The 14,927-nt window shown below is 47.7% G+C and overlaps 1 protein-coding gene across 2 annotated transcripts; it reads right to left on the bottom strand.

Annotated features, from left to right (window-relative positions):
- Positions 1–3,077: 3,077 nt before the first annotated feature.
- On the bottom strand, positions 3,078–12,547 carry C13H8orf33 (chromosome 13 C8orf33 homolog). 2 transcript variants are annotated; one of them, XM_060116391.1, is made up of 8 exons: positions 12,456–12,547; positions 12,328–12,367; positions 12,082–12,230; positions 11,798–11,882; positions 11,485–11,631; positions 10,984–11,107; positions 3,806–3,956; positions 3,078–3,505 (listed from the first exon to the last, which is right to left on the bottom strand). In XM_060116391.1, the coding sequence occupies exons 1-8, from the start codon at positions 12,459–12,461 to the stop codon at positions 3,422–3,424; spliced, it is 786 nt and encodes a 261-aa protein (XP_059972374.1). In that variant the 5' UTR covers positions 12,462–12,547; the 3' UTR covers positions 3,078–3,421. The 2 variants fall into 2 exon arrangements, with proteins under 2 accessions (XP_059972374.1, XP_059972375.1); XM_060116392.1 differs by lacking the exons at positions 3,078–3,505; positions 3,806–3,956 and having other exon boundaries at positions 10,500–11,107.
- Between the last annotated feature and the right edge of the window lie 2,380 nt (positions 12,548–14,927).

Below are 14,927 nucleotides of genomic sequence, written 5' to 3'. Positions count from 1 at the left end.
AACGGTGAGACCTGTCTCTCTCTAGTTAGGGACGCTGTCCCTAACTCGGGCCCCGACGAAATCCCTGACTCAAAGCTTGTCACTCTCGCCAACTCAGGCTCTGATTCTGTCCCTTCCTCTAGCCCTGTTGCTGGTACTATTTGAGGCCCCGACGCTGGTAGTAAATAAGGCCTTGATGTCTCAGTCACTAAGGTCTTGGCACTATCCCTAGCTCATTTCCTGACACTAGCCCTAGCCTGACACTGTCCCTAGCTAATGTCCTGCCTCTTATCCTAACTAAAGCTAGATTTACTACTTACCCTCTTATTGAAGAAAGTAAGCTCTGTGTGTTCAGCAATTCCTTCAGGAATGTCAGTCCCTCAGTTATCAGTTTCAAAGGCTTGAATGCCATTTTAGATATATTCTTCCCAGCGTGTGGAATGAATTATAAAATTCTGCAAATCTTCCCCACACTCCAGTCTTGAACATGTTTTCTCGCTTTTTACCCCAGCATTTCTAGAGGTTAGTTTACAGCTTTAGATCTACTCTTCCAGCGTTCATTATTGTGAATTGTAAGCAGCTAGCATTCCTTTCGCAGGAAGACAACAGGAGAGTGTCTGGGTGTCACCTGTTTCTGAAGCTCCCCAGGTGTGGGGTCCACATGACCAGAGGGGAGTGGGCAGCTGGGGCCCAGGACTGGAAGGGCAAGACTTTAGGTGGGGATCAGCTTTTGGTGAGTCCCATGGGGACACAGCAAGCAGACAAACTAGGCTGGGACCCCAGGATACCAAGGTATGTGTAATTGCAGGTGGACATAGCTGGGGCTCTGAAATCTCAGGGGCAGAATGCGTATCCCTGAGCCAAACCTGTCCAGGCATCCAGAGGGTGGGGGACACACCTCCATTTTTCAGGAGACAACAGGACTCAAAGTAAGGGGGAGGGCCTCCCTCTCCTGGAAGGAACACAGTCCTCAGAACAGGCCATAGGGGACAGAGCAGGTGCTGATAACATTTTGTAGGAAAAACAAATGGTCTATTTTACTAAAAACCAACGTGTACATTACATTTTACAAAACCGCATCCATTCTGACCTCTTGGCCCCTTCCCTAACTCCGCAAAAAAAAGGGGGTCCTCAGTGAGCTATGAGGACAGGGTCCCTCCTACAATGCTCAAGGCTGCCCCAGGCACCCCCGGAGCTCTGGCCCAGTGCACACAAGGGTGTGGGGGCAGTGGAGCCAGCACACTGCTGCCACCAGCTCAGGACACCTGGAGCCTGTCCAGAGTCCTTGCCGCCATCCCAGGCGAGGGTCCTGCCAGGACCACAGACACAGTGACCCACAGGCTGAACCTCAACTGGACTCACAGGTGGGCCCTGCCTGGGTGGCTCCAAGCGGCAGGAGGAAGAGACCAGGCAGCACAATTGTGGTCAGCACTGCCCGGGGCCAGTGCAGGGACAGGCAGGGTTTTCATCCCAGCGCCTCCTCCTCCAGGCAGGATTAAAGAAGTCCAAGATATAGCTGATCTAGAAGGGGGCGAGAGAGCTGACTGGATGGGGACCCGGGTAGGAACAAGGAACCTGGTGGGGGGGGGGGCAGGCGGACGATGGGTTTCTTAAAGGTAGGAGGCAGATGTCTCCAGAAGGAGCAGGAGTGGGACACTAGGTAGAGAGCGGGGTGCAGGAAGCCCAAGGGTGCACGGGTACTGAGTGTGGGGAGCAGTGAGAAGAGTAGGGCCTGGGGGCGGGGCAGAGGGAGCGGACACCGGGGGAAGAGCTGGGGGGGAGGACTGTCTTCTCAGAGCAGGAAGGAGAAGAGCATGAGAGGGGCCCCAGGAAAGCAGGGACTAGGAAAAGAAATAGGGTCCCTGAGTGGGGTCACTGGGCAACTGGGGGGGGGGTCGGAGGGCTCACAGTGTGGCTGGACACCAGCACCCCTGCAGGGGTCAGACCAGGAGGACATCGCCCAGTGGTTTGTGTCACACACGTGGGTGTAGCTCACACAGAGGGCAAAGGCCACCTGGAGGATCTGCAGGTGAGCCACTGAGCCGTGGAGCTGGTGTCAGCCTGAGACCCCCCACCCCACACCAGGGCCTGCTGCACAGACCAGAACACGCTGAAGAGCACGGCAGGTGGGTGAGGCCCTCCAGTTCACCTCGCCCACCACTACCTCCACCCACCCCATGTGCAGATGGCTGAACAGAGGACAGGGGAAGGGACTTGACTTGGCTGTAGTTGCGCAACAAAAAAGTCACAGAGGGAACCCCGCCAAGACCACCACTGGGTACAGGGCAAAGGAGGAGCATCCCAAGTAGAAAGATGATCCAAGGCTAGAGAGGGCGGCCTAGCTGACTGCCCACCCAGAGGCCAGGCAGCTCCCCCATATCTCTGGTCTCCAAATGCGTCCTGTTTCCTTGTCGCGTGTTTCCCAAAGTCCAGGACCTGCTGCAGGTGGACTCTCTATGGAACCTGCCGTGCTTCACCTCAGAGCTGCTCACCTCTGTGTGCCCCTCCCCAGCTCAAACTGAGGAGTGACAGGGTGGAGCGACTTCTCCATCAAAGCCATTTACTCTCCCAGAGGCCAGTCCTGCTAAGATCTGAAGGAAGAGCAATCAGGCAAAGGGAGCAGCAGAACTAAAGACCTTTAAGCAGGATTAAGTTGGTTACCTCAGGAGCAGACAGGAAGCCAGCAAGGCAGGAATGTGGGTGGCGGAGAGGGAGCCACATCAGACAGGGGGTCAGGAGCCTAAATGTGTGCAGGCCCTGTGTGGGGCCTCATCCACCAGCCTTCATATGGTATCCTAGGTACAATCAAGTCACTGGGCCAGAGGAACAGAACCCAACACACATGGAGGAGGAACACTCTAGCTGGTGAACAGACAGGAGGCAAGAGTGGCTGTCAGAGGGGACTCGCACCTGGAGGACCAGAGCCCTCAGGGTGAGAGATGCGGCCAGGATGAGAATGCTTAGCAGAGAAGACAAAGAAAGCGCGGAAGATCTGAGGCTTATTTTGAAGACAGAGCTCGTACCAGCTGAAGTACTGAACACATGTGGGGGAGAAAGCGCAACACAGGACACAATACCATGATTTATAAGAAATATATATATATATACACATACATGTGTGCTTCATTCAAATGATCAAAATATGTATTTCTCACATGTATTTGGTCTTCATCCATGGAATTCCCTGAGGAACAATGGCGATAGGCTATTTGGTCTCTTGTCCTCAGCTCCTGAAAACACTTCAGGGAAGGTGACTTTCAAATTCCGACCAAAGATGGAGGCTGGCCGGCAGAACTAAGCATGTGATTAGAGGGTTAAAACTCCCCACCCCTGGGGAGTGGAGAAGGACTAAAAGTTGAATCAATAATGTCTATGTAGGGCTCCCCTGGTGGCACAGTGGTTAAGAGTCTGCCTGCCGATGCAGGGGACACGGGTTCGTGCCTCAGTCTGGGAAGATCCCACATGCCGTGGAGCAGCTGGGCCCATGAGCCATGGCCGCTGGGCTTGCGCGTCCGGAGCCTGTGCTCTGCAACGAGAGAGGCCACAACAGTGAGAGGCCCGCGTACCACAAAAAAAAAAAAATAATAATGTCTATGTAAGGAAGACTCCATAAAATACAAAAGGACGGGGTTTAGAGAGCTTCCGGGTGGTGAACATGGAGACCGAAGGAGAGTTCCATGCCTTTCCCCATGCGGGGTGCTATGTATCTGGCTTTTATTCATATACTAGTAATAAATTGGTAATCTAGCGAGTGAACAAGTTTTCCTGAGTTCTGGTATTCATTATAGCAAGTTAACTGAACCCAAGAAGGGGGTCAGAGACATACCCAGGAGTACTTCCCAGAACTTCTGCTGCCAGTGTCCTTGTCCCCATGGTGAAAATGAGCCACCGCCCGCCTCTGCAGGAGACCGTCCAGCACTAACAGCCGTGTGGATGAAAGGCTCTTGGTGCTGCAGCCAGGAGTCAGTGCTGTGCCTCTGAGGTGGGAGAGCCAACTTCAGGACACGGGTCCAAAAGAGACCTCCGAGCTCCACGTAATATCCAACGGCGAAAATCACCCAGAGCTCTCCATCTCAACACCAACACCCAGCTTATCTCAATGACCAGCAAGCTACAGTGCTGAACTCCCTATGCCAAACAACTAGCAAGACAGGAACACAGCCCCACCCATTAGCAGAGAGGCTGCCTAAAATCATAATAAGTCCACAGACACCCCAAAACACACCACCAGACGTGGACCTGCCCACCAGAAAGACAAGATCCAGCCTCATCCACCAGAACACAGGCACCCTCCACCAGGAAGCCTACACAACCCACTGAACCAACTTTAGCCACTGGGGACAGACACCAAAAACGACGGGAACTACGAACCTGCAGCCTGCAAAAAGGAGACCCCCAAACACAGTAAGAGAAGCAAAATGAGAAGACAGAAAAACACACAGCAGATGAAGGAGCAAGATGAAAACCCACCAGACCTAACAAATGAAGAGGAAATAGGCAGTCTCCCTGAAAAAGAATTCAGAATAATGATAGTAAAGATGATCCCAAATCTTGGAAATAGAATAGAGAAAATGCAAGAAACATTTAACAAGGACCTAGAAGAACTAAAGATGAAACAAGCAACGATGAACACCACAATAAATGAAATTAAAAATACTCTAGAAGGGATCAATAGCTGAATAACTGAGGCAGAAGAACGGATAAGTGACCTGGAAGATAAAATAGTGGAAAGAACTGCTGCAGAGCAGAATAAAGAAAAAAGAATGAAAAGAACTGAGGACAGTCTCAGAGACCTCTGGGACAACATTAAATGCACCAATATTCGAATTATAGGGGTCCCAGAAGAAGAAGAGAAAGAGAAAAGAACTAAGAAAATATTTGAAGAGATTATAGTTGAACACTTCCCTAATATGGGAAAGGAAATAGTTAATCAAGTCCAGGAAGCACGGAGAGTCCCATACAGGATAAATCCAAGGAGAAATACGCCAAGACACATATTAATCAAGCTGTCAAAAATTAAATACAAAGAAAACATATTAAAAGCAGCAAGGGAAAAACAACAAATAACACACAAGGGAATCCCCATAAGGTTAACAGCTGATCTTTCAGCAGAAACTCTGCAAGCCAGAAGGGTCTGGCAGGACATATTTAAAGTGATGAAGGAGAAAAATCTACAGCCAAGATTACTCTACCCAGCATGGATCTCATTCAGATTTGATGGAGAAATTAAAACCTTTACAGACAAGCAAAAGCTGAGAGAGTTCAGCACCACCAAACCAGCTTTACAACAAATGCTAAAGGAACTTCTCTAGACAGGAAACACAAGAGAAGGAAAAGACCTACAATAACAAACCCAAAACAATTAAGAAAATGGGAATAGGAATATACATATCGATAATTACCTTAAATGTAAATGGATTAAATGCTCCCACCAAAAGACACAGACTGGCTGAATGGATACAAAAACAAGACCCATATATATGCTGTCTACAGGAGACCCACTTCAGACCTAGAGACACATACAGACTGAAAGTGAGGGGATGGCAAAAGATATTCCATGCAAATGGAAACCAAAAGAAAGCTGGAGTAGCAATTCTCATATCAGACAAAATAGACTTTAAAATAAAGACTATTAGAAGAGACAAAGAAGGACACTACATAATGATAAAGGGATCGATCCAAGAAGAAGATATAACAATTGTAAACATTTATGCACCCAACAAAGGAGCACCTCAATACATAAGGCAAGTACTAACAGCCATAAAAGGGGAAATCAATAGCAACACATTCATAGTAGGGGACTTTAACACCCCACTTTCACCAATGGACAGATCATCCAAAATGAAAAAAAATAAGGAAACACAAGCTTTAAATGATACATTAAACAAGATGGCCTTAATTGATATTTATAGACATTCCATCCAAAAACAACAGAATACACATTTTTCTCAAGTGCTCATGGAACATTCTCCAGGATAGATCATATCTTGGGTCACAAATCAAGCCTTGGTAAATTTAAGAAAACTGAAATCGTATCAAGTATCTTTTCCAACCACAATGTTATGAGACTAGATATCAATTACAGGAAAAGATCTGTAAAAAATACAAACACATGGAGGCTAAACAATACACTACTTAATAATAAGTGATCACTGAAGAAATCAAAGAGGAAATCAAAAAATTCCTAGAAACAAATGACAATGGAGACATGATGACCCAAAACCCATGGGATGCAGCAAAAGCAGTTCTAAGAGGGAAGTTTATAGCAATACAATCCTACCTTAAGAAACAGGAAACGTCTCAAATAAACAACTTAACCTTGCACCTAAAGCAATTAGAGAAAGAAGAACAAAAAAACCCCAAAGTTAGCAGAAGGAAAGAAATCATAAAGATCAGGTCAGAAATAAATGAAAAAGAAATGAAGGAAACGATAGCAAAGATCAATAAAACTAAAAGCTGGTTCTTTGAGAAGATAAACAAAATTGATAAACCATTAGCCAGACTTATCAAGAAAAAAAGGGAGAAGACTCAAATCAATAGAATTAGAAATGAAAAAGGAGAAGTAACAACTGACACTGCAGAAATATAAAAGATCATGAGAGATTACTACAAGCAACTCTATGCCAATAAAATGGACAACCTGGAGGAAATGGACAAATTCTTAGAAATGCACAACCTGCCGAGACTGAACCAGGAAGAAATAGAAAATATGAACAAACCAATCACAAGCACTGATACTGAAACTGTGATTAAAAATCTTCCAACAAACAAAAGTCCAGGACCAGATGGCTTCACAGGCGAATTCTATCAAACATTTAGAGAAGAGCTAACACCTACCCTTCTCAAACTCTTCCAAAATATAGCAGAGGGAGGAACACTCCCAAACTCATTCTACGAGGCCACCATCACCCTGATACCAAAACCAGACAAGGATGTCACAAAGAAAGAAAACCACAGGCCAATATCACTGGTGATGCAAAAATCCTCAACAAAATACTAGCAAACAGAATCCAACAGCACATTAAAAGGACCATACACGGGCTTCCCTGGTGGCGCAGTGTTTGAGAGTCCACCTGCGGATGCAGAGGACACGGGTTCGTGCCCCAGTCCGGGAGGACCACACATGCCACAGAGTGGTGGGGCCATGGGCCATGGCCGCTGGGCCTGTGCGTCCGGAGCCTGTGCTCCACAACAGGAGTGGCCACAACAGTGAGAGGCCCACGTACCACAAAAAAAAAAAAAAAAAAAAGATCATACACCATGATCAAGTATGCAAATCAATCAATGTGATATCTCAATAGATGCAGAGAAAGCTGTCGACAAAATTCAATACCTATTTATGATAAAAACCCTCCAGAAAGAAGGCATAGAGGGAAATTTCCTCAACATAATAAAGGCCATATATGACAAACCCACAGCCAACATCGTCCTCAATGGTGAAAAACTGAAAGCATTTCCACTAAGATCAGGAACAAGACAAGGCTGCCCACTCTCACCACTCTTATTCAACATAGTTTTGGAAGTTTTAGCCACAGCAATCAAAGAAAAGGAAATAAAAGGAATCCAAATCGGAAAAGAAGAAGTAAAGCTGTCACTGTTTGCAGATGGCATGATACTATACATAGAGAATCCTAAAGATGCTACCAGAAAACTACTAGAGCTTATCAGTGAATTTGGTAAAGTAGGATACAAAATTAATGCACAGAAATCTCTGGCATTCGTATACACTAACGATGAAAAATCTGAAAGTGAAATCAAGAAAACACTCCCATTTACCACTGCAACAAAAAGAATAAAATATCTAGGAATAAACCTACCTAAGGAGACAAAAGACCTGTAAGCAGAGAATTATAAGACACTGATGAAAGAAATTAAAGATGATACAAATAGATAGAGAGATATACCATGTTCTTGGATTGGAAGAATCAACATTGTGTAAATGACTCTACTACCCAAAGCAATCTACAGATTCAATGCAATCCCTATCAAACTACCACTGGCATTTTTCACAGAACTAGAACAAAATATTTCACAATTTGTATGGAAACACAAAAGACCCCGAATAGCCAAAGCAATCTTGAGAATGAAAAATGGAGCTGGAGGAATCAGGCTTCCTGACTTCAGACTATACTACAAAGCTACAGTAATCAAGACAGTATGGTACTGGCACAAAAACAGAAAGATAGATCAATGGAACAGGATAGAAAGACCAGAGTTAAACCCACGGACATATGGTCACCTTATCTTTGATAAAGGAGGCAGGAATGTACAGTGGAGAAAGGACAGTCTCTTCAATAAGTGGTGCTGGGAAAACTGGACAGGGACATGTAAAAGTATGAGATTAGATCACTCCCTAACACCATACACAAAAATAAGCTCAAAATGGATTAAAGACCTAAATGTAAGGCCAGACACTATCAAACTCTTAGAGGAAAACATAGGCAGAACACTCCATGACATAAATCACAGCAAGATCCTTTTTGACCCACCTCCTAGAGAAATGGAAATAAAGACAAAAATAAACACATGGGACCTAATGAAACTTCAAAGCTTTTGCACAGCAAAGGAAACCATAAACAAGACCAAAAGACAACCCTCAGAATGGGAGAAAATATTTGCCAATGAAGCAACTGACAAAGGATTAATCTCCAAAATTTATAAGCAGCTCATGCAGCTCAATAACAAAAAAACAAACAACCCAATCCAAAAATGGGCAGAAGACCTAAATAGACATTTCTCCACAGAAGATATACAGACTGCCAACAAACACATGAAAGGATGCTCAACATCTTTACTCATTAGAGAAATGCAAATCAAAACTACAATGAGATATCATCTCACACCAGTCAGAATGGCCATCATCAAAAAATCTAGAAACAATAAATGCTGGAGAGGGTGCGGAAAAAAGGGAACACTCTTGCACTGCTGGTGGGAATGTGAATTGGTACAGCCGCTATGGAGAACGGTATGGAGGTTCCTTAAAAAACTACAAATAGAACTACCATATGACCCAGCAATCCCACTACTGGGCATATACCCTGAGAAAACCATAATTCAAAAAGAGACATGTACCAAAATGTTCATAGCAGCCCTATTTACAATAGCCAGGAGATGGAAACAACCTAAGTGTCCATCATCGGATGAATGGATAAAGAAGATGTGGCACATAGATACAATGGAATATTACTCAGCCATAAAAAAAAACGAAATTGAGTTATTTGTAATCAGGTGGATGGACCTACAGTCTGTCATGCAGAGTGAAGTAAGTCAGAAAGAGAAAGACAAATACCGTATGCTGACACATATATATGGAATTTAAGAAAAAAAAAGTCATGAAGAACCTAGGGTTAAGACAGGAATAAAGACACAGACCTACTAGAGAATGGACTTGAGGATATGGGGAGGGGGAAGGGTAAGCTGTGACAAAGTGAGAGAGAGGCATGGACATATATACACTACCAAACGTAAAATAGCTAGCTAGTGGGAAGCAGCCGCATAGCATAGGGAGATCAGCTCGGTGCTCTGTGACCACCTAGAGGGGTGGGATAGGGAGGGTGGGAGGGAGGGAGACGCAAGAGGGAAGAGATATGGGAACGTATGTATATGTATAACTGATTCATTTTGTTATAAAGCAGAAACTAACACACCATTGTAAAGCAATTATACTCCAATAAAGATGTAAAAAAAAAAAAAAAAAAAGAAGGGGGTCACAGGAACCTGATTTATAGCCAGTTGTCAGAAGTATAGGGAACAACTATAGGACTCGTGACTGGCATGTGAAGTGGAGGGGGGGTCTTGTGGGACTGAGCACTTTTCCTGTGGAATCTGATTCCATCTCTGGGTAGACAGTGTCAGAACTGAGTTGCATTCTTGGACACGCTGCTGACATCCAAGAATTGCTGTTGGCGTCGGGAACCCTCGACACAAACACGCACACACATTGGAATTGGATCCACGAACCCCTTTTGCAGAGGTGACACAGACTTTTGGCCTGATCAACTAGTTGGGCAGTAGGGCCATTCACTGAAAAGCAGAAAACAAATGGAGATTTAGGGACTTATCAGATGTTTTGGACACGTCAAGTTTGAAATGCCGGTGAAACAGCAAAATAAGAGATGTTGAGTAGGCAGGTGGGCTCCAGGTATCTATCTAGTCCAGTCTGCAAGTTTGGGAGACACCACCAAAGATGGCATCACAACCACTGAAGAGGATTAAGCCCCCTTGAAAACCCAACTTAATGCAGAAGGCCTGGGATTATCACCTGGAGCAGCTGGCATCAGAGCTTGTCCACTGAGGCTCAATGCTGGTGTCTGGCTGGGATTCTTAGGGCAGGAAGCTACCTGCTCCTCAGAACAAAGCCTGGGCTGCTGGGGGCTACGATGGCTCCCCAAGGATGATACCTGCTCAGGAATGAAGGCAATATAGACGAAAGACCAAGCACTGGGGTGAGAGCCTGGACCCAGCAGTGCCGCACACCACCTCATCTATATAGACAGTTAACACTCGCTTTCACTCTTCCATTTTTATGAGGAATACTTTTATTACGGCAATGTGACACAATGGCGTGGAGCTCTACACCAGTTGACAGAACATCCTTCCATAAGTAAGCACCAGTGTATAACTATGTAGCTTCCCTACTAATCCTTATTTCCAGCATCTACTAGTCTGCTCCTAAGCCTGTAAAAGAGTCCTTCTACAACATGCTAAACACTCACTTCAGTTTACTGTAGAAACTTCTGAATGGACCTCCCTCTTCTGGCAGGAGAGACATTTCAGCTGAAAACCTATAAATGGGGTCCTGGGCTTGTCTGACAGTCAGGTCAGTACCCAACATGCATCCGTCCAACAGCCATGGCACCAGATTCACTGACCAGCCAGGGATAGGGCAACCCCACATCTGTCTGACAGAGCATTCCTGAAAAGCTCTGCACTCAAGACAAACCCCTGCACCAACTGCAGAGGAGGACCATTCCAGAATGGGGAAGAGGCTAAAAGAAATTGAACCTAAACTCTTCATCAGGAGTGTCTAGGGTGTCCTTGGCTCTCCCTGTTAGACGAGGCCTGCAGACCCTTCGGCTCTTCTTTCTGGCGGCCTCACCTACAGGCTGCACCTGGACTGAGTGGGCAGCTGTATGGGAGGGGAGAGACCGTATCAGAATTGAATGATAATGGCTAATACTAACTGTGCCCATACAACTCTATCCCCATTGTAAAACTTAACTGACTTACTTCTCAAAATTATAAGGTATCACACTATCATCACACCCCGTTGAGAATCACAGAGAGATTCACTAACTCTCCTGCCCCTGCCTCCCTGGTCCAAGCCCAAATTCTGTGTTCCTGAGATCCAGGCTTTCTCTCTCCCTGCTCCCTGACGCTTTCCTGAGCCATCTTCTACCCCCGCCAGCCCTACTGCTCTGGGCTTCCTCCTTCCACTGCCCAGGCTCTTCCTCCCCGTCCCCTTGACCTAGGCAGGTGTGCACCAATCAGTTCCCAGATCCTCACCAGTCCTGAGAGCCCGCAGGGCCACGCACCACTCGGCTTCCATCTGAGCCCTGTAGTCCCCGAACAAGGAGCGCATCAGCTGCCTCTTCCGGGGCAGGGGGGTTCTTTGGCTCCGCAGGGTTCGGATTGCCCCAAGAGCTTGCTCCTCTGCAAATGAAGACACAGGACTAGTAACCTTCTCTATGCTCACCTCCAACTGTCCTACCGCAAAAGTAACGATTCCATCTCTTGGGAGCACCTGCAGGCCACAGGACTGTGACCGTTCACCCGCCCCCGCCCCCGCCCCCCGCAACTCTACAGACAGGCCCCTCACTCTGCTTAGGGGTGGGTCTCTGCATCTTCAGCCCCAGCTCCAGCTTTTCCACGCACCAGGCCAGTTCCCGGGCCAGCTGTTCCGCCTGTGGTGGATCGGGGATAGTGGCTGTGAGAGGGCACCTGGACCCCGCGGCCTCCAGCCCCATCCCACAGGAACCCAAAACGCCCCGTCTCATCCTCTCCCCGCTTTAAGTCCGCAAATCCGAGACTACACCCACAGGCGGATTCCCACCCAGAATGCACCCCGAGGCTCCACCCTTCCCGACTAAGGCCCGCCCTTGCCTGGGCCTCCGCACTTAGGGGGGCTTCTTCTGGGGCCGGCGTTTCTGTGGCCTTCCCGCCTCCATTCGCTGCAGAGGCCCCATTCCGGGTTTTCTTCTTCTTCTTTTGCTTCTTGGCCCTGGAGGCAGCGTCACTGCACGTAGGGTGCCCTAAGCAGACAGACTGGATAGGGCCTTACAGTGGAAGGACTCGGGGCGCCGGGAAGCGGCGGGGGGAACCGGGGGCTGCGAGGTGCGTGGGCAGTACCTGGGGCTGCCGATGTCTCCCGAGCAGGATGTCCTGGAGCCTGGAGAAAGGGGGACAGTAAGAAGGTCACGAGGAGCCACCAACGGCCCAAGGCCCCGCCACCGGTGCGCCCTCACCGCAGCACTCACCGCCATGCGCTGCAGCCGCAGCCAGACCCTGAGGAGGGAGGACTTCGGTACCGACGCCGAATTCGCTCCCCGCGAAACACGTCTGCGTAGCAGAGTTCCGCAGGGCGCGGGCGGCGCGGTGGGCGGGGCCGGGCCTTCCGGAGCGCTGTGGGCGGGCCGCGGTGGGCGGGGCCCGGGCCGTTCGGAGCGCGGTGGGCGGGAGACCCTCCCCAACACTGAGTATGTTGCAGATACTGCTCTGGATGAAAGGACGACGCCTACACGAGGGAATGTTCCCTTAAAGCTCACCTGCTAGTGGGGAGGGAAAAGCAGGTAAACAGACATGAAAAGCTGTCACCCAGAGCGGCGCTGTGAATAACAGTGGCCCCAACGGGGTGGCGAGTGGTCAGCAAAGTCCTGCGAGGAGTAGCAGCCCTGGAGGGGCTGGTCCGGCAGCGGAAAGGAGGGCGGGGGCCGAGGTGCAAGGCGAGGTGGGGGAGTTGCAGGGCCCTGGACCGCAGCGGGAGGCGGCTTCTGTTGTAAGCGCAGTGGAAGCACTGAGGGACGTTCATCCATCCGAGGAGTGACGCGGCCTTACCCAGATGCTGCTGTGTGGTGAGGGCCCAGAGGGGCTGGGGCAGGGGAGGGGAGGACCTGGAGGGGATTCAGAAACAGGAAGACCCCGCGCACCTGCTGGCGTCCCGACGTGGGCACCATCTACCTGCCCTTCTGCGCTCCCTGCCCAAGGCCGCCCCCCCACCATGCGCCGCTCCTTGTCCCGCATCACAGGCGTCAGGAGGACCCGGGTGCGTGGTGCTGCTTGAGAGGACAGGAGTCTGAGGTGCTGCTCTCCGATGATTCCTGTCAGTGAAATCGGCGTTGTTTCCTGAGGCGAGGGGATGGGAGGTCTCAGAAGGTAGAGTTTGGTCATCCCAGTAGTTAGAACCGGGTTGGTGAAAAAGTTCCTTAGGTTTTTAAGTAAAAACAAAAGACATATTTTTCATCTTCACCAAGAACTTTATTGAACAACGTATTCACCGTTTTGTTCCACTACCTCCTGCCATTTTTCAGGCAACTTCGTAATTCCGTCTTCCCAAAAATTCTTAACTTTTTGAGCAAAGAACTGTTCCAGGTGCCTTTTACAGTCTTCTGGGGAATGGAAATTTTTCCATGAAGAGAATTTTGTAAAGACTGAAATAAATGCAAATCCAAAGGTGCAATGTCTGGTGAATATGGCAGATGAATCAGAACTTCCCAGCCAAGTTGTAACAGTTTTTGCCTGGTCATCAAAGAAACATGCAGTCTTGTGGTATCCTGATGGAAGATTATGCGTTTTCTGTTAACTAATTCCAACAGAATTTTCGATAGGTGCTACTTTCATTTGGTCTAATTGGGAGTAGTACTTGTTGGAATTACTCGTTCGATTTTCCAGAAGGAGCTCATAACAGAGGACTCCCTTCCAATCCCACCACATACACAACATCACCTTCTTTGGACGAAGACTGGCCTTCGGTGTGGTTGGTGGTGGCTCATTTCACTTGCCCCACGACCTCTTCCGTTCCACATTATTGTATAGTATCCACTTTGCATCACCCATCACAATTTGTTTTTTAAATGGAACGTTTTCTTTATGTTCAAGTAGAGAATCGCATGCAGAAATACGGTCAAGAAGGTTTTTCCCACGTAACTTATGTGGAAGCCAAACATCAAAGTGATGAACATAACCAAGCTGGTGCAAATGATTTTCAACGCTTGATTTGGATATTTTGAGTATGTCAGCTATCTCCCGTGTGGTATAACGTTGATTGTTCTCAATTAATGTTCTCTGTTTGATCGCTATCAACTTCAACTGGTCTACCCAACCATGGAGCATCATCCAGTGAGAAATCTCCAGCACAAAACTTAGCAAACCACTTTGGACACGTTCGATCCATCACAGCACCTTCTCCATACACTGCACAAATTTTTTGTGTGTGTTTCACTCGCGTTTTTACCTTTCTTGAAATAATAAAGCATAATATGCTGAAAATGTTGGGGTTTTCTTCCTTCTCCAATATTAAAATGTCTACACAGGGACTCCCCTGGTGGCGCAGTCGTTAAGAATCCACCAGCCAGTGCAGGGGACACGGGTTTGAGACCTGGTCCAGGAAGATCCCACATGCTGCGGAGCAACTAAGCCTGTGCACCACAACTACTGAGCCTGCGCTCTAGAGCCCGCGAGCCACAACTACTGAGCCTGTGTGCCACAGCTACTGAAGCCCACTCACCTAGAGCCCGTGCTCCACAACAAGAGAAGCCACCGCAATTAGAAGCCCATGCACCACAACAAAGAGTAGCTCCCGCTTGCCGCAACTAGAGAAGGCCCACGCACAGCAATGAAGACCCAACGCAGCCAAAAAAAAAACCTAAATAAATAAATTTATTTAAAAAAATTTTTAAAAAGTAAAATAAAATGGCTACACAAAAATTCACCAATTTTGATAAGTTTTTTTT

The sequence above is a fragment of the Mesoplodon densirostris genome, chromosome 13 (assembly GCF_025265405.1).
Source record: "Mesoplodon densirostris isolate mMesDen1 chromosome 13, mMesDen1 primary haplotype, whole genome shotgun sequence".
Taxonomy (NCBI): domain Eukaryota; kingdom Metazoa; phylum Chordata; class Mammalia; order Artiodactyla; family Ziphiidae; genus Mesoplodon; species Mesoplodon densirostris.
Note: the sequence above shows the minus strand (reverse complement) of the source record. Positions and strands in the feature narration are given on the sequence as shown.

Excerpts from the sequence above, each read along its gene's own strand:
- C13H8orf33 (XM_060116391.1), bottom strand. Across the intron at positions 12,231-12,327 it reads GGAGACATCGGCAGCCCCAG|GGCACCCTACGTGCAGTGAC; the intron begins GTACTGCCCACG and ends CTGTCTGCTTAG. Across the intron at positions 11,108-11,484 it reads CCTGCGGGCTCTCAGGACTG|CTGCCCACTCAGTCCAGGTG; the intron begins GTGAGGATCTGG and ends CCTCCCATACAG.